This window comes from Canis lupus, chromosome 2 (genome assembly GCF_011100685.1).
Source record: "Canis lupus familiaris isolate Mischka breed German Shepherd chromosome 2, alternate assembly UU_Cfam_GSD_1.0, whole genome shotgun sequence".
In the NCBI taxonomy this organism is placed as follows: Eukaryota; Metazoa; Chordata; class Mammalia; order Carnivora; family Canidae; genus Canis; species Canis lupus.
In genome coordinates, this window is record NC_049223.1 from 58,707,429 (window position 1) to 58,725,890 (window position 18,462).

At 56.7% G+C, this 18,462-nt stretch overlaps 1 protein-coding gene across 4 annotated transcripts in view; it reads right to left on the minus strand.

Annotated features, from left to right (window-relative positions):
• SLC12A3 (solute carrier family 12 member 3) overlaps positions 1 to 13,509 on the minus strand; it is a 35,426-nt gene extending 21,917 nt beyond the window's left edge. The window contains exons 1-13 of one of the 4 annotated variants that reach the window (XM_038530996.1): positions 13,181 to 13,509; positions 12,630 to 12,773; positions 11,174 to 11,249; positions 10,389 to 10,484; positions 9,985 to 10,124; positions 9,501 to 9,611; positions 8,403 to 8,514; positions 8,080 to 8,210; positions 4,078 to 4,162; positions 3,014 to 3,168; positions 2,694 to 2,801; positions 2,195 to 2,318; positions 418 to 519 (exon numbers count right to left, since the gene is read on the minus strand). In XM_038530996.1, coding sequence (XP_038386924.1) covers positions 418 to 519; positions 2,195 to 2,318; positions 2,694 to 2,801; positions 3,014 to 3,168; positions 4,078 to 4,162; positions 8,080 to 8,210; positions 8,403 to 8,514; positions 9,501 to 9,611; positions 9,985 to 10,124; positions 10,389 to 10,484; positions 11,174 to 11,249; positions 12,630 to 12,773; positions 13,181 to 13,462 — 1,666 coding nt within the window. In that variant the 5' untranslated portion in view covers positions 13,463 to 13,509. Of the gene's footprint in view, positions 1 to 417; positions 520 to 2,194; positions 2,319 to 2,693; positions 2,802 to 3,013; positions 3,169 to 4,077; positions 4,163 to 8,079; positions 8,211 to 8,402; positions 8,515 to 9,500; positions 9,612 to 9,984; positions 10,125 to 10,388; positions 10,485 to 11,173; positions 11,250 to 12,629; positions 12,777 to 13,180 lie in introns of all 4 variants that reach the window. The other 3 variants (XM_038530995.1, XM_038530997.1, XM_038530998.1) reach the window with 3 other exon arrangements.
• Between the last annotated feature and the right edge of the window lie 4,953 nt (positions 13,510 to 18,462).

An 18,462-nucleotide genomic window follows, 5' to 3' on the forward strand; every position in this document is an offset into this window, starting at 1 on the left:
AGAGATACTTTACTGTCATCTGCCAGAAAATTTTCAGAATAACATACAAATCGATGGCCTATATGAGCAGCACCCCCAGAGTTGTGCAATGTGCAACCTGCAACAACCTGTGACTTTGGCCAATTCTCTCCCTTTTCTGGGGAGTCAGGAATTCCTGACTCCCGTAAGTTGGGGGCGGAGGGCACCAGGGAACTCCTCGCCCCCTGTAGACAGCGTATGAATCCCTGTTCAGTGTATACCGTAAGTGCTTAAGGAATCAGAGCTGCTATTATTATGATTATGACTTGAATGGTCCCTTGGATTGGTTTCCATTGGAGAGGTGACCTTGGTGGGCTCACCTGCACCCGTGCCTTCCCCTCCCCCTTCCTGCCCTGGCCCCACGCGCCTCCTCCCTGGAGCGGTGAGGGGGCTGCCTACCAGGTGAGTTGGTGATGGAGGCGTGGAAACAGCTGAAGTTGATGAGCGCATAGGAGCACAGGAAGAAGTTGGAGATGATGGGGGCAATGGTGTTGAGCTCAGCTTCAGGGACCCCGGGGGAGAAAGAGGACAGTCTGTTGGGCAACCCGCCCAGGAGCCGCCCGGTGCCCTCCCTCGCAGCTGGGGGATTCCAGACGGGCTCCAGAGGCTCAGTGCGTCTCAACCTTCTCATCTGTGAAATGGGCCCATCATTTTGTGAAACTGATGGGCTGATGTTTTGTTTACCATAAAATGCCGGCTCTTACGAGGATGGGGAGCAGTGGGAGACATTAGGGGATAACCAAGGACAATGGCTGTCACATTTTTCTGTAACCACAAATTACAGTAAGAAATACATTTTACAATGTGACCCAAGACATATATCATCTTTTATCTGAAGCCCCGAGACCATAGGACACGCACAGTTCCATCCACAGTGGAAACCCACTCAAGAACTAGTCCCTTCCCTTCCCTGTCTCACTGGGCTGCCACTGCCCCGGGCACCCCAGACAAACTTCTACATGTGTGTCCTTGTCTTGGGGCCTGCTTCTGGGGAATCCCACAACAAGACAAGCACCTCTCAAGTGTCAGGACTTCTGTGCGTGATTTCATTGAATTGCCACAAGAACCCTGTCCCAGAGCATCTGGGATCATGGTTCTCAGACTGAAGTGCAGTCAGATCCATAAAGTCTGAGCTGGGGGTAGACTGCAGGATGAGTAGGAAGCAGAGATGTGTTTGGAGAACATCAGTCTAGACATTCCCATCCCCTGGGGGTGGCCCTGCTACCTCTTCATCTGGTTCAGGATCCAGGAGTCTCCAAAGTCTGGAAAGGCTCCCCCGAGTGGAAGTGAGTAGACTGGTAGGGTTAGTCCTAGGATTGGTGATGCCAGCATGACTGGGAGGGATTGTGCTATGGCAGGCCCACGGGGCCACCAGCAGCCAGCCCCCACCCTGCTCCTACATAGAGAGCAGGGGCCAGAGGGTCATCATGCTGTAGCACAGCCACTGTCCTTGCCTGGTGAGGCTACCTATCTGCCTTGTTGGCTAAGGAAGTCAGGAAGTACTGGGGAGTATGTGCATGTATGAATGCAACGCATGTGTGTGCGTGTACACAAGTCACTTCCTGCCCACCTGTGACACACCTGCTATTGCTCCCATTCTGCAGACGAAGAAACCGAGGCTTAGGAAGGTAAGGCAACACAGTGGACATATGGAAATAGCCAGGATAGAAAGCCAATCTAACTAACTGGTTAACTGGATCCCTCTCCTGGGGGCCTCCTTTACTGTGAAGTCCAAGGAATCTGGCAACTCAAGGTCTGGGAAATGAGACCGTCTAGTTTATACACCTACGGAGATATCGATCCAGCTATTTGTGTCAGCTCCCAAGAGCTGTCCTGTGCTCTGAAGTTGTCCTGGGGACTAATTTGGACCAGCTGGGGGCTGGGGGGGTGGGGGGTAACTTGCCAGGATACAGGAATGGGGAACCAGAAGAGCATGTAGGGTCCCTTCGAACAAAATAGAACGGTCCACCCACCTGGCGTGGTGTGGGAGCCACCCCGCCTGGAGACGGGGGCAGTGGGGACCCCATGACCAGCCCCACTCACTCAGGGATTACTCACTGAGTGCCCACTCCCTGCCTGGCCAGGCTGGGCACCGGGCGCCAGGGTGAGCAGCATGAGGAGGAGCCCTGGCACGTGGCGCCCCAGGCCCCGGCCCCCCGGCCTTGCAGCCTCTCACCGATGATGATGAAGGCCACGGCGATGGCGTAGGCCAGCAGGTAGCCGCGCACCGGCTCCTTGTTCTTGCCGTAGCCCTTCCCGAAGAAGCCGATCAGTGGGTACAGCTGGTCCTGGCACAGGCACTGTGGGCACAGGAAGATGTGTTCACTGCGGGCTGGGCCCCGCTCCCCCCCCCCCCCCGCAGGCCCCCCTCCCTGGGCCCTGTTTGCTCCCTCCACCTCACCAGGGAGATAGCAAACGGGGTGGGTATCAAACGCATCCAGGCAAAAGTGGGTCCCCAGGCTGCACAGGGGACCCTCTGGGGTGGGAAATGCAGGTGCTCTTCAAGCACACTTCGGGAAGGGGCTGCTTCCTGCAGGAGTTTGCTCACTGACCCCCTGTTCCCTCAGTCTGCACGTCCATGTCCCATGCCAGACCTCAGTAGCTGTCACCCGGGGACCCTTGCCCCTGGGCCTCCCAGACACCACCTTCCCGCCCTCCCCATTCTGCAGCCTCACCTGGAAGACCTTGGCAGCAGACACAAGGCAGGCCAAGGCGGAAGAAAGGGTGGCCCCAAAAATGCCAGCCGTGATGAGGGGCGCGAAGCCGGACACCATGCTCATGGTCTGCAGGGACACGGGGTCTGGGTCGCTCATGGTGGTGCCCCTCATGCCTGGAGCCCAGGGCACCCCAGTGCCCCCTGCAGGCAGGGGCTAGGTCCCAAGGCCTCTGAGTCCACACCCCTTGCCTGGGGATCCCAGGGGCCGCCGAGGCACTGGCCCCGGGCCCCCCACCCGAGCTCTGCTGGGGTAGACTCCCCGGCAGAGGCCGCGTGCACCTGGTAGTAGTTGATGAGGCCATAGCGGCAGCTGCCCTGGTGAGCACACTCGGTGAAGTTCCAGCCGTAGCCGCAGGCCAGCCCCTCGCAGGCGCCCGAGCCGGCGGTCACCGTGTCATTCAGGACCCCGGAGGCATCTCGAACCACGCAGGAGCCTGAAGGGGGAGCAGGGCTTGGGGAGGCTCCTCCCTCCTCGCCTCCCACCTCCCCAACACTGGCCACTTCTGCAGAGGGCCAGCTCCCCCTGTAGCATGTAATAATACTTAATAATAACAATAATAATGCCAATGCAAATAGCTAAATGCAGGAGCACTGACGATGTGCCAGGGACCATGCTAAGGACTTCAAACAACCCTGGGAAGCAAGCCTCACTATTGCTTTCGTTGTTGTCGCTCTACAGAGGCACAGTGACCTAAAGTGACCTGTTAAGATCACCATGTCGTCCTTAAAGCAGAGGCCAGATTAGGCCACGTCCCTTGGCCGTCTGTGAGCAGCTTACCTAACAAGGTGGTTACTGGGAGCAAGAGCACCTGAGAGGACCTCAGTGAGAGGCAAGTGTCAAAAGCCCAGGCCTGGGTTCAAAGCCCAGCCCCACCATCAGTGGCTGTGTGACCCTGGGCAGGTCACTTAACCTCTCTGAGCTCTGGTTTAGTCCTCTGTAAAGTGGCGGGAATGGCAGTGGCCCAGATGGAATGTGATGAGGCACGCAAAGGGCTGGGCCTATAGTTTAAGTCCGTGGCTGGCATCTTCTTCACCACCACCATCATCCTTATTGTTATTATGAGTCCTCAACTCAGAGTATAATTTGTCCTCTAGGATTTTCCCACCCTTGAATCTGTGACTTAAGGTTTGAAGGGACCAGAGAGCCTGGGCTGACCACTCCCACCCCCACCCCCACCACAAACTACCGCCTCCCATGAAGCTGTTCTAGTCACCGCCAGTTGTCCCCAGAATAGGGTTTGAGGCTCCACTTCCTGAGGTTGCCATGTCGTCCTGGTCCAGCTCTTCCTGTTGGAGAGCCAAGTACCCTGTGCCCCTTCCAGCGATCTGGGCTGGCTACTCACCGATGGTGGCTGAGATGGCCAGGTAGGAGACAGTGGTCCAGAAAATGGCCATGAGTGTTCCTTTGGGGATGGCTACAGCAGGGTCCTGGGGAAGGGGGAGGGAGGGAAGGAGGGCAGCCTCTGGGCCTTCTTCCAGGTCCTGCCCTTGTCTGGGGCCAGAGGTGGGCCAGCAACCCCTGACCTGGCCTCTCAGAGCCCCCTTCCCCAGGGCCCAGGGAGGAAGGACCCTCACGACTGCAACCCACAGAGCAGGATGGGACACAAGAACATGGGGCTGAGAATACAACCAGGCTCTGAGAGCCCAGGTGACCGGCTGGATGGGGGGCATGGTCTCCTATGCCTCAGCCCCTGCCGCCCCACAGGACTGCTGGCTGGGTGAATTAATCTGCATCAGGCTCCTAGATCAGGGCCCGGCTCACCGGCCACGCTGGTTGCAAATTGATCACTATTATGCACCGATTGGTTTGTGTGGTACCACAGCAATTAATATACAGACAAGCCCCAAACTCTCCCCTCCGAGGAAAAATTGTGGAGTAACAATGTTACTGTGGAGTAACACAGGCTGGAATTTTTACCTCAGGTTCCTCCCTCCAGGCATAGATCCCAACCCCATGGCAGGCCACATGGGCATTGGGAGTAAACCCATGCACCTCCCCAGCTTTTCCCGGGCCATTCTGCACAGCTGGCAGGTAGGACCACAAATTACAGAGCTGGAGGGACCATGACATGGTTCAGCATCTCAGGCAGGTCCAAACAAGGCTGGCAACGACCCGGTTCTCTGCCTCAAACACTCAGGAGCCTGATTTGGAACCAACAGTCGTTCAGTGATGGCCAAGTCCTGGCCCCACCTTGAGGACCCTGGGCCCAGGGAGAAGAGGTACAGGCAAGATCCTGCCAACACAGGGCAGACTGGGGTGTGCTGCAGAACAAGGGCAGGGAGAGAGCACAACAGGTTGCAGGAACCACGGGAGGCCTCATGGTGAAGGAGACCACCAACCAACCGACCGACTGACCGACGAGGTAGCTCTGAAGGCAGGGGATGGGCGGAGGGGAGTGGCAGGCCAGAGCAAAGTAGACACAGAGGTGCAGAGCGGGAGGGAGGCCAAGGTCTCTGCTCTGGGGGCCCTGCAGCCCTGTCGTGTACCAGGATGGAGTGACTAGGTAAAGCACACAGTCCCTGGTCCCTAGGCCAGCAGACTGGCCTAACTTCCCATCCCACCTAGAGTGGCTTGAATGGAGACTCCAAAAATTCCTGTTCCCCCAGAACCTCAGAATCTGACCTTATTTGGAAAAAGGGTCTTTGCAAAAGTAATTAGTTAATATGAGGTCCTGCCCAGTTAGGCAGGTCTTAAATCCAGTGACCAGTCTTCCTGAAAGAAGAGGCAAGGACACACGGAGGGAAGAAAGCCACAGGAAGGCAGGGGCAGGGACTGCAGAGAGGCAGCTCCATGCCAGGGAAGGCTGGGGCTTGTGAGAGCCGCCAGAAGCTGGGAGAAGAGAGGAAGGACCCCCCACCCCAACCCCCTAGAGCCTTCAGAGGGAGCCTGGCCCTTGATACCTTTGTTGTGGACGTTTGACTTCCCAAACCATATGCCAGAATAAATGTCTGTTGTTTTAAGCGCCAGTGTTCGTGGTGGTTGGTGTCAGCGTCCCCAGGAGATGGCTCCACCCGGCCTCCATCAGGCCCCCACCTCTTGGCCTGAAATCTCCGCCCCTGGCTCATAAGTCAGGCACATCTGAGTCTACATCCCAGCATCTCTTCTCAGCCATGAGAGAGGGACAAGCCCCTGAACCTCATGATGCCTCAGGATGATACGCGGCAGGCAGTAAGCACCCATAAATGGGAGCACTCAGGAGTGGGAACCGTGTTGTGCTCAGGAACCTGCCCTGGGGCCACACCAGGCAAGGAATTGACCCCACATCACTAGGAAGCCCCTTGTCTCTGAGCCTCAGCCTCCCCATTGCAAAATTAAGCTAGTAAAGCTTTCCTCGGCCATAGCACAGGGGGACGGTCACAAGATTGCTCTGTAAGCACTAGGGGGCTGGGGAGGTGTGAGGGATTAATAGTGATGATGGGAACTCTGACATCACCCCCTTAGGTCCTGGCTCCTATGTCACCTTCTGGGGTGGCCTCTGGCCACCTTGTCTGACTTTGCTCCATGTCCCCAGGGGTGACCTACCCTCCTCTGCGCTCCATCTCCACCATCGAGCGAACGCCACGTCCTATTTACTTAGGACCCCCAGCCCTCTCTGAGCTTGGCTTGCTCTGGGTGACATCTGGGTGACGATGGTATGAGCCCTCACAGTCACCCCCGAGGATAACTTTTGTGAAGAACGAGCCACCCTGCAGCCACATGGAAAAAATTACCATGACCTTGACTACCAGCCTTTGGTACTTCCTCCCTGCTAGGCACTGTTCAAAGCAGGGAATCCTCATTCTCTGCTTTGCAATAGGAAGGGGTGGTGTCGGTTTTACCATTGGCAAAGCTGAAGCCCCGAGATATTTTAAGGGCCTTGCCTCAAGTCTCCATGGAAAGGAGCTACTCTTCTGCTGAGGACACCCTGTCTCACAGGACAGGCTGAGGGCTGGATTCAGGAGGGAAGGTCCCCTTTAAGGCTTGAGGGCATTTAGGACAGAGCAAAGGTGCACCCCCTGCCCCACCTGCAGCTCCAGAACAGCTGCCTGGCCCCTGACACCTGCACACCCCGATGGTTGGAAACTTGAGAGGCTGCACGAAGCGTCTGGATGAATCGTGAGGCTACGATGCTCTGTGACAGAGCTGGCAGGGGAACCGGGCTGAGCACAAGGACGGCCTCTGCAGGGACCTCGGGGCAGGCAGGCAGGCAGGCAGGCCAGGCCTCTGCTGGCTGCTCCCCAGAGAGAAGACAGGAGCCGGGCTAATGTGGCCAGCTCTGATTTCCAGGCCATGTCCTGTTCCCCCTGGGCACACTCACTCAGAGCCAGGTGGGGTGGAGACTGTCTCCAAGGCACAATTCTTAATTCATTTAAGAAAATGCATCAAGGAACCCCTTTCAAGTGGGACTGGAGGCTGGGTGTGGGAGGAAGTGTTCCTAGCACCGGGCCAGGCTCTCCGCCTTCACTCCACTTGCACACCATCTCTCTCCTTGACACTGCCCCAGCCCAGACACCACTGGACCTCTTGGCTTTCAAAGTCCAGCTCCGGCCCCACCTCCACCCAGGAGTTTGGCTAGAGCCCCTGCCAACGTCCGTCTCTCCTCCCCCACTTTATAGCGCTTTGTGCTTCTTCTCTAAATCTCCCATTCAATACATTTCACCACTATTCACTCAACAAACATGGACTGAGCACCTAGTAGATGTCTGCCTCTCAGCTGGGAGTGGGGACATTGAGGTAGGCCTCAGCTCTCCAGATAAAGAGAACTGGAAGGGGGAAGAGACTCATAAATGGCTTGACCTCCACATGCAAGGGGACCCATGACTCTGGCAGAAGGGCTGGGAAAGATTTTAGGACGGAGGTGTTATTTCAACGAGGAACAGAACTTCTCAAGGTAAAGAAACATCCCAGGGAGAGAGCGCAGCAGAGATAAAAATGTGGAGGAAAGACAGGCAACATGGAGGAAACAGCAGATCCTGGGGGCTGGGGCAGGGGACGTGGGGACAGGGGACAGCGGTGATGGTGGACGGGAGCCTGGACCTCTGAGCAGTTGAGAGGGAGAGCCCGGGTGGGGGGGGGGTCAGCCCAGCAAGGAGGTGCACGAACCAGTCTGACCTGGCCCAGTCTTCCCCCTGAGGCTGAGAGACCCTGGGAACTAGGGAGGAGACCCGCCCTTTTCAGGGTGGTCCTCCAGGCCTAGCTGGTGTCAATCAACAACCTCAGAATGGAGGGGAATGAACAGAGTTGGTTTGCTTGGCTGGGATTGAGTTGAGTTGGACTCGACTGGGTTTTAGAAGCTCTGGCCCCGCGGTCTTGGAGATCCTGGGAGGACAGGGCCAGGAAGCAGGGGGACGAGTGTCCCACTCACCTTGAGGTCCCCAGAGATGTTGGCACCTGCCAGGATGCCTGTGGCGGAGGGGAAGAAGATGGAGAACATCCCGAAGAAGCTGCCGTCTGCACCCCGCCAGTCGGGTACCAAGTTCTGGACAAAAATGTCTCCTGCAAGACCAAAGCCTGAGTCAGGCCCCCTGGAAGGCTGGGCCCAGCCAGACAGGCAGGAGGCTCCTCCTCTCTGGCAGCTTCTGTGGTCCTAGGAGTTGGGGGTCGTGTCCTCCCACTGCCCACAGAATGGCCCAGATGGGTGGACAAGCTGTACCTGTCTCCAGAGCCATGGACCCAACCTGCACGTACCCCGGTAGCTGAAGAAGCCTTTGGAAGCCTTGTCCTCAGATGGGGGGATTAGCGTCCCCACCAAGTAGTTGGCAAAGGAGACCATGATGACAAGGAAGAAAAGCACCTGGGCCTAGGGATAAAAGACCCTAGAGGTCAGACGGCCTGGCCTCATGCTCAGGGAGCCCCAGCAGGACAGGACCTGCCCAGGGCCTCTCCTTCCCCCATTCATTCATTCATTCATTCATTCATTCATCTACACCCCTTAGGCTGCCAGCCCCGTTCTAGGAGTTGGCGATACAGCAAGGCTTTTGTGTTGCTGATAAATATGGAACATGACTCTAGGGTCAGAACGAGGGTGTGAGAGGGACCGTGTCGGGGCTACTTTAGCAGAGCAGCTGACGAAGGTAACTCAAGGATCCAAAGGAGGCAGAGGAGTGAGCAGCAGAGGGCATAAGCTGGGGACACTCAAAGAACAGCGAGGAGGCTAGCGGAGCTGGAGGCCAGAGTGAGAGAGAGAGAGGAGACACAGGGGTGGGGGGTGGAGGCCAGATCTGGCAAGTCTGCCCACTGACGCCCCATATTTATTCAGCCCTCCTTCCCTGCTAAGCTCTGAATTTTGGCTGGATACAAGTTCCCATGAGCATGCATCCCTCCTCCCTGCCTGTAGCTTAGGTGTGGCCATGACACCAAGTTCTGGCTGATGGGATGTGAGCAGAGGGATGTGTGCAACTCCAAGGTGGTGCCCGAAAAAGAAAAGGAAAAAGAAGTCCCTCCTTTTTGCCCTCTCCCCTCCCTGCTGACTGGGCGGTGGCCCTGGTGGCCCTGGTGGCCGCCATGGAGCAGGTGCATGAAGGGCACACCCAGGGAGAGAGAGGCCATAGGACGGAAGTGGTCTGGGTGTTTGAGCTGCAGGAACCACACACACCTGGACTGTTACGGGAGAGAGAAACACACCACTCTTGCTCAAGACCCTGATCCCTAGGGCCTATTTGTCACAGCAGCAGAGCTGAAAGCCTAGCTGATACACCAAGAAGACTGGGACTTGCTCCTGGACTGGGAGCGAGGCCTCACGACTCCCACCTCTCCACCTCACCACTTCCAACATCCCCTCCTCACCTTGGACTCCCACTCCATGCCAGCCAGGGAGATAGCCAGCAGCACGGTGACGGTGACCACGCCGATGATGCGAATGTCATTGATGGGGTCCACAATGGGTGTGCCATGCTCCTGGGGAGGGGGACAGGCCAGGCTGCAGGCTGCCCTCGGAACAGCCCACCCTCCAGACTCCTCCACCTGGATTCACCTCAACTATGGGCGCCCTCTCATAGCAACACACAAACACAAGCACCTTCCCTGCCAGCAGAGCCTCCACAGTGGCTGCTGTCTCGGCCTGGACAATTTGACCCTAAAGGCAACACACACCCTTGAAGGGGACTCAAGGAATGGTCTTTATTTGATGATATCATCATGGTCACCCACAGCGGATCAGACTGTGGCCTCGGTCCCTGACTGGGAAAATTGGGCAGACGGGAGGGAGGGCCCGGCCCAGTCGGGGTTGGAGGGGAGCAAGGTAGGCTGCCCAGGCTCCCTCTGGCTTCACCTGGAGCAGGTCCCTCACGGTCTCCGCGAAGCCCACGGTGTGCATGGCCACACCCACAGCGTTGGCAAAAGCAAAAATGAGGCCAATGGAGCCCCCTAGTTCTGGGCCAAGACTCCGGGAGATGAGGAAGTAGGTGCCACCTATTGGGGACAGAGCCAAGAGCCATGAAACCAGAGGAGTCAGCTGGCTGGGGTGGGCTTGGGGCAAGCAGACACAGAGGTTGGGAGAGGGTAACCATGGGACCCCCAGCCCATCCATGGGGACCCAAAGCCTTCACCTGGAACCAGGGGGAGCAGGCTGGGGCATCCCCATTTTGATAGGGAGTGCTCAGAGGCCCATTCCCAGGGGGAAGACCAGGGGAGTGACAGGAAGGAGGAGGGCCTTTGGGGTGGGGTGGGGCCCACCTGACTTGACCCTGCCATTGGTGGAGATAGCTGAGATGGAGAGGCCGGTGATGGAGGTCACGGTGACGGACAGCAGGATGATGATCCAGGTCAGGACTGTGGGGTGGGTGGGGATGTGGTCACCAAAAAACTCAGCTGGGGCATTTCCCAGGTGAGGAGCCACATGAGGAACCTGACTCAGCCAACTGGTTTGCCATACCACCTAAGTCACCTCCCTTCTCTGGGCCTCAGTTTTCTCATCTGAAAAATGGGTCTCTGTCTCCCACCTGGTATATTCTGAACAGCCAGGGAGCTGATGAGCCCATGGGAAGTCACCCTCCTTTAGGAATAAAAAAGTCACCACTCAATAAGCATCTTTGGTGCCAAGTCCTATGCTGTTTTACATACATCATAGAAATCCCACAATAGGTCTGTGAGGTAGGGACACTTATCACATCCATTTTACTGATGAGGAAACTAAGGCTCAGAGAGGTTAAGAAACTTGTGCAAGGTCGCACAGCATGAGAGCTAGCAACTGAACCTTGGTGTCTGTCCAGAGCACAAGTTTCTAACCTGGATGCTATGCAGTAGAGATTTACTCCAAGAGGCTGAGTGACCCACTGAGGGCAAACAGAGCCGGGGAGAGACCCCAGGCCTGATTACTCCATGTCTAGACTCCTCTGTCACACTTCCCTGACCTCTGTCACTGCAGGAGCCTGTGGCTCTGTACCCCAAATTCAGGATGGAGGTCTGGGAGGATCAGGTCTCAGGCATACCCTCGCCTTCCCTCCAGAGGTGGCACTCACCAATGCCTGCCTGGGCTGTAATCCAGGGGAGCCGTAGGTAGAGAATCACGCCCCAGATGTTGAGCATGCAACGGATCTGGGATGAGAGAGGGGTCAGAGGCTAGGGGTCAGGGGTGGGCTGGATATCCCGAAGCCAAACACACAAGTCCCTGTCCCCAGTCATGGTATGGCATCGGAACTTTGACCTAGGGGACCCTGGGTCCTTTCTTTGCTCTACTTACATCAGTGGGTTCCTACCTCAATGCCCCTCCAGTTCTGTGGGGCAGGGAGGGCAGGCGTACCCAGAGATCCACCTGCCCCTCCCACCCAGGAGGTGAGGATTCTGTGTCTGCCAGCCCCAGCCATGGTCCCAGTGGCCAGCTGTTGGCCCAGGGCCTGGCATCTCTGGGGAGCACAGCAAATGCCAGCTGAGCCAAGGCCCCACACACAAGCAGAAACAACGCTCGTGTTGCTGTGACTTCAGCTTCCAAATTTAAAGCAAAGACAGAGGCTACAGCTGAGACTGAATTCCAGGGAGGTGGGGGTGCTGCTGTGGTCTTTGGCTCCGGCCAAGTTCTTGGGGTGGGGCAGGAGCATGTGGGATTTACGAGGTGGGGAGACTTCTAAGGCCCTCTGTGTGCTCCGAGATACTGAACACGGCCCGCAGCCTGGAGGGAAGATCCATACTCCATATATGAGCTGCTGGGGTGGAGGGGAGCTCGCAGTTCAGATGGAAACAAGGAAGCACAGCCAGTAGGCAGAGTAAGGTCGGAATCCAGGCCTCCTGCGCCCACCCCCTCCCGAAGCAGGACCAAAGCCTTCTAGGGATGCGATCCCCTCTGAAAAGTCCCATAATGCCTTCCAAAGTTCATTTGATTCTCTGCTGGTGCTCTACCCTGCAGGACGCCTTCCCCTTCCCATCACCGGGGAACGACAAAACACGCTCCTGGAGTTGTGTGTTTAGTGCTGCCCCCTGGTGGCTACGGGGGAAAACATTTTCTTCTAATAATTCCTAGGAAGGCATTGATCCAAGCCGGTCTGTTTTTGTTTTTGTTTTTGTTTTGTTTTTTGTTTTTTTTTTTTTTTTTTGGTACGCAAATTTTAAAAAAAATTTAAATTCAATTTGCCAACATATAGTATAACACCCAGTGTTCGTCTATTAACTCATTTAATTCTCATCATTTCGCAGGTGAAGAAACTGAGACACAGACAGGTTAACTAACTTGTCCAATGCCACAGGACAAGCAGGTATCCAGAGATCTTTCCCAGGGTGAGATATCAACCTGGGGAATACATGGGGCTGGAGAAGCACAAAACCAGGGAAAATTGGAGGTCGCTTTGCAGATGGGGAAACTGCGGCCCAGGCTGGGCCTTGGGTCTACCCTGGCCACTAAGACCTGAGAGTCAGAGCTGCCCCTGGATAGAGCCATGTCTCCCCCACTTGCATTCCTGGGCATCCCATCCACACCCTACTTACCATCACCCCCTTGACCCAGCCAAAGCGCACAGGCTCCCCAGGCTGCTTCTCACTGTTGGTGCCTGCCTCATCCTCCACCAGCCCGTCGGTCATCTCATGGCTGGGCCGGGTGTCAAAGGCCAGGGCATGCAGGTGGCTGCCTTCCTGCTGGAGCCCAGAGGCCGCAGGTCAGGCAGGCACCAACAATCCGGCTCCCCATCCACACCCTCCACGGTCCAGCCTCCCCTCTGCTGCAGACCTCCCTCGGTCCCATGTCCCTTTCTCTTTCAGGTGTGTGCAGCCTCTGTGCACTGCCACGCCCGGGAGCTCATTACCTCTGTAGGAGGCCAAGACTGATGATTGTGTTGCCAATGACTGGACAATAAACACTACAATATGTGTCCGGATCTTTATGGCTTCCATGCCCGCATTTCATTCAGGCCTCTCAACCCATGAAGAAGACAACTGTCTGTCCCCACAGCACAGATGACAGAGCCAAGGCTCAGAGAAGTTAGGTAACTGGGTCAAGGTCACACAGCAGGAAAGTGGCCAGGCTTTGAGATGGTGCCTACCTTGAGGAAGGAGTGCAGATCGGCCAGCGTGGGCCGGACCTTCCGGGGCTCTCCAGGCAGGGCGCTGTTGGCATAGTGCTCGTAGGCTGGCACCACATCGATAGTGTTGTAGCCAAAGGTACGCATGTAGAAGGTGCTGCCGTGGGTCAGGTGGCTGGGGTGGCTGCTATCACAGGCAGCCGGCGGTGGGGGCTCATCGCCCCCCAGCAGCGTGCTGATGATGAAGCGCCCACTGCACAGTGCGGGGTCCCCTGGCATCTCTGACACCGGCAGCTCTGCCATTGTGGCACTGGGTGTCAGGGGAGGGGGCCAGGGGCGGCGGGGACGTCCTGGGTGGCTTTATAGGCTGGGCCCACAGCAGGGAGGAGGAGGGAGTTTGGTCCAAACCGCCCACGGCTGGCGAGCAGGGTCCCGGACAGGGTGGGAGGCCGAGCACGTGCCCACTGCTGTCCTGCCCGCCCCTTGATCGCGGAGATAGCAGCCCTGCCTGGGACCAGAGCCAGGCACAGAGCGGGAAAGGGGGAAACACACCTCACCCCCGGGTCCCCGAGAGGCTTTTCTGAGTCCGAGAGCAGAGGACATCTGTGGGACTCTGGGAAGGAGTACTCGCCAGAGGACACTCAGGAAGCCCGTGAGGGGCCCCAGAGACACCTGAGGCTCCACCCTACGTGGTTCAAAAGCCTCTTATTTGAGTACATAGTATTTTGTTTTATTTTTTAGGTACTTAGCACTGTGACTAGATGAATGGCATGACACTTAAAAATGTAGTTTATATATACACACATATATAGAAAAGGTTAGTCTCTCACTTGGACCTCTGACTCCCATTGGGCATGTCCTTCCAAAGACATCTCAGAGAGTATGAGCCAGTATGTGCAAGCACCCCCAAACCAGAGTTCAGCATGTGCCCGGTGTGATGTGTAGCCCCCCACTCCGCCCCTTGTGGACTGGCGAGGCCCACAGGGCAGCTGGGTACCACCCCCACACTCACTGCACAGCCTCCCAGGCTCTGCCTCCAGGACACTGGTTATAGAGCCCCAGGAGATAGTGCCTCCCCCGGGCCAGCACAGGCAGGGAGCCCCCAGCGTCCCTGGCAGGCAGGGGGCAAAGACCCCACCCTGGTGCAGAGTCAGATCAGGCTCCGATTTTGCCAGCAGCCCTGAGGCCACGCTTTGAATGCATGGGGGGCTGTAGGAGGGAGCCCTCTGGTCACCAGAGGCGCCTGAGCCATTGCGGGGTTGAAATCTGAGCTGAAACCAGGCAGGGGTCAGGAGAGAGGCGTTAGCAGTTAGCGTGGTGCCACCATGTGATGTGCCACCAGCGGGATGTGCCACCAGCTGATGTGCCACCAGCGGGAAGGTGTGCCTGCGCTCACGATGCTGCTGAGTAAGTGGGGGAAAGGGACATGGAGACAGCCCAGCCCACTGTGTAGCGAGGGCAGCAATGGGAGAGACGCCCCTGAGAAGGGTCAGGGTGAGGACAGCAGGATGGGACAACCCCTGACCAGGAGTCTTGGAGGATGAGCTACTTCTCTGGAGGCAGGGGATAGACGGAGGCACTGCCAGCTCCAGGCACCAGCCATCCTCAGGAGAGACACGGGAGACACATTTCTTCTCCCCCTCTGCCCTGCCCCTCAGACTTGGGCTGAGATGCCTGGACTTTTCTGGACTCCATGACTTCTACCGGCAAGCCAGGCCTAGTTGACTGAGGACTTACAGGGGGGCCCGCCTGTCCCCTCTCACTCTGGCCCAGGGGGGCCCAGGATAGGTGTGCCCAGCTGCAGGCCCGGGCAGAAGGGGGCAGCAGGGAATGCTTCACCTGTGTCAGAGCCGCAAATTGCGTTAGGGGCTCAGGCTCCAAGATGAGTGTGCTTGGCCTGGGCTCCAGGAGCCCCGCAAAATTGTGGACAAGTTTGCACACCTAAGTGCATTTTTCTGGGAAGGGGGACATAAGTTTTGCCTAATCTTCTAGAAGGCAAGCCCACGGGGGCAGGGATCTGGGCCTATCCTGTCCATTGATAGCCTGAAGCAACTAGATCAGCACACAGTAGGTCCTCAATAAATGTCTGTTGAATGAATGATGAAGGGGAGCCAGAAGCAGAGGCCAAAGAGCAGCTGCCACAGAAACCCTCGGTGTCACCCTGAGTCAGGGGGCAAGGGGCAGCTCCTGGGCATTCTCCTGGCTCAAACAGGCATAGAGGTGAGCTGGGGAAGACAGGCCCTCGGTGACAGGCCCAGAAGATTATGATCACTGTATAGCTTTTTGCAAAGTTTAGATATTCTTCATATGTTAAATTTTTAAAAAGATTTTATTTATTTATTCATGAGAGACACAGAGAGAGGCAGAGACACAGGCACAGGCAGAGGGAGAAGCAGGCTCCCCACAGGGAGCCCGATGTGGGACTCGACCCCGGAACTCTGGGATCATGTCCTGAGCCAAAGGCAGAGGCTCAACTGCTGAGCCACCCAGGTGCCCCATGCATGTTAATTTTTTAAAAGACTTTTCTTGGGGCTCCTCCTAGTTCCCCCCAGGCCTGCCTACCCCCTTGCCAGGATTTCTAGGTCCCCCTCTAGCTTCTGGAGAAGTGTGTCCGCAGCCCTCACACAGGCTGCCAGTGGGGCTGAGGGCTAGGAGGTGAGACTCCAGGTCAGTGTTCCACCTTCCGGGCAGCCCCCTACCGGTCAGGTTAGGGAGAAGAGGGCAGGTCACTCATTCCCTCCCACGATGCCTCTGGGCAGATCTTATCATTCTCTCACTTTTAAACTGCCACCTGACTGGCCCAAGTCACAGCTGCCCAACAGCCCCTTCCACTAATCCACACACCCTGTCCCCGGAGCAACTGTGGAAATTTCCTGATTAACATCCTGGGAGAGGAAGGGGCTAGAAGGGGCGAGGGCTGGTTCCCAGGAGCATGGGGACCACAGAGAGGGAGGAGCCACAGATCTGTCGGTGACCTTGGGCAAGTCATTTCTTCCTCCCTCCGTGAAAGCCAGGCCCGGGGCAGCTCCAAGGTACCTCCCAGCCCCAGAGGGAGAACTGCTGCTTCAAGAAAACTTTCCTGTCCCTCTTCATCTCTCTGGGGGGAGGAGAGAGATAAACAAGACCCCTTGAAGGCCTTAGCAATAGAATAAGCGGAAGAGACTGTCGGCACTACCTTGCGCCAAAGCACAAGCCCCTAGGAACGGGGATTCTTACATGTGGACGGAATATCGTCCAGTTGCAGACACTCTTCAGGATGGCAGAGACACGGTGCTCTTTTTGCAGGTTTCAGCTCTCACGAGGCTCTCAGAGCCCTGAAGGTCCAGGAGCCAGGACTCAGAATCGAGCGGATCCGAAACAAAGCCCTGAGATTGAGTCTCAAGCTCGCATCTCAGACTTCAGTTTCCATGGGTCTTGGGACAAATCGTTTGACTGGGATGAGCCTCAGCAGCAAAATGGAATCGAAGGCTGCACCAGTGTCAGTGGTGACTCACCTTGCCAGTGTCAGCCGCTGGTGGAGAGACTCAAGGCTCCTTAAGTCTCCCACTTCTCAGGGGGACGGAGAAGTTCCTTCTCAGCTTCTAGACCGAGAGGAGCACACGTGCAAAGGCCCTGGGATCAGAGTGCAGTTGGAGCTTCAAGATAGCAGGAAGGCCATTATGGTGGAGCAGAGGGACCAAGGAGATGGGATTTTGGACTTGGGCTCCTTGAGTCTCCCGCTTCTCAAGGGAATGGAGAAGTTCCTTTATCTTAGGAACTAAGGACTCAGTGGTTGGGAAATTCCCTAGAAGTGGAAACCTGAGGCCCAGGGCTAACATGGTCAGGACAGGGCGGGGCCTGCTGCAACCTCTGGATCTCAGAGCCTCCTATCTTCATGGCCACAGAGGCATTTATTTAAGCATTCATTGGGCCCTTCCTGTGTACAAGCACTGGAACTCACAACCTTGCCTGGCAGACAAGCCATCAAGGTGACTGTGGCTAGGAGAGAGGGAAGGGATTCTGGGGTACGGGGTCAACACAAGGGAAGAGGTGACCGGGTCTGGAACACACAATGCCATGGGGGTCAGGGAGGAGGGAAGGAAGGGGGGAATATGAGGTGTTTCTCCATTCACACACATTTATTGAGTGCCTACTGCATACTATGCCCCGTGCTAGGCAAGGAAGGCATCATGGAGAACAAGACAAAGACCTTGCCCTTCTGGAGCTCACATTCTAGTGGGGAGACAGACAGTAAATAAGCAAACAATCATTATAATACATTTAACGATAAGCGCTATTAAGAAAACAAAGTTTTTAAAAAAAAAGTTAGGAGGGGCATTTAGGCCTCTCTGAAAATGAGGAATTTGAGATGAGTTCCAACAGTGACAAGGAGCTGCCCATATGCAGGCAGGTATGAGTTCAGGGCTTTTAGACCGAGAGGAGAGCATGTGCAAAGGTCCTGGGATCAGAGTGCAGGTGGAGCTTCAAGATAGCAGGAAGGCCAGTATGGTGGAGCAGAGAGACCAAGGAGATGGGGTTTGAGACATGAAAGGGGAAACGTAGGACTCAGAAACTAGGGCCCAAAGTTTTTTTGTCCATCATGTGATGATCAGGTTTCTATTTGTCAAAGATCACTTTGGCTGTCGTATGGAAGATGGACTGTGGAGGCAAGGCTGGTCAGGGACTGCGGCGGGTGCACCATGGGGTGGTCAGGCCAGAGGAGCGGCTGTGGGTGGCGGGTTGGTGAGCGGTGTTGGGTGCTGAGGTATATTGTGAAGGCAGAGCTGAGAGAGCCAGCACGTGGATTCACGCAGGGCAGGTATTTGACTGAAGAAGGGAGCACCCTGTGGGGGAAGTGGCAGCATCATCTCTGAGCAGGGAAACCTGGCAATGCCAGGGTAAGGAGCCTGGCCTTCCCTGGAGTGTCGGATACCACCTATTTCTGGAATGCTGCTGAGGAGCGGCAGATGTGTGGGGAGCCGTGCAAGGCAGAAAGAATAGGGCCAGGGAGGGCCAGGTGGGCTGTGGGAACAGCCAGGCTGGACAGACCGCCCCCACTAGGGCTCCTGAGCGCGCGGGCTGGCGCATAGCCCGGGAATCCCTAGCCAGGGCTGCCTCGGTGGTCCCACCCCGGGGACTCCAGGGGCATGCGGCACAGGAGGGGGCGACGGGCCAGCTCGACAGGTGATCCTGAGGGGTGTGCTGACCAAGACCCGGGAACCAGAGAGAACAGTCTTACACACAAACCGCCCGCCTGCCCACCCCATCCCCGCGTCCGTGGCCCCGGTCCCACGAGGCTCGCCTGGAGAGGATGGGTATGATGC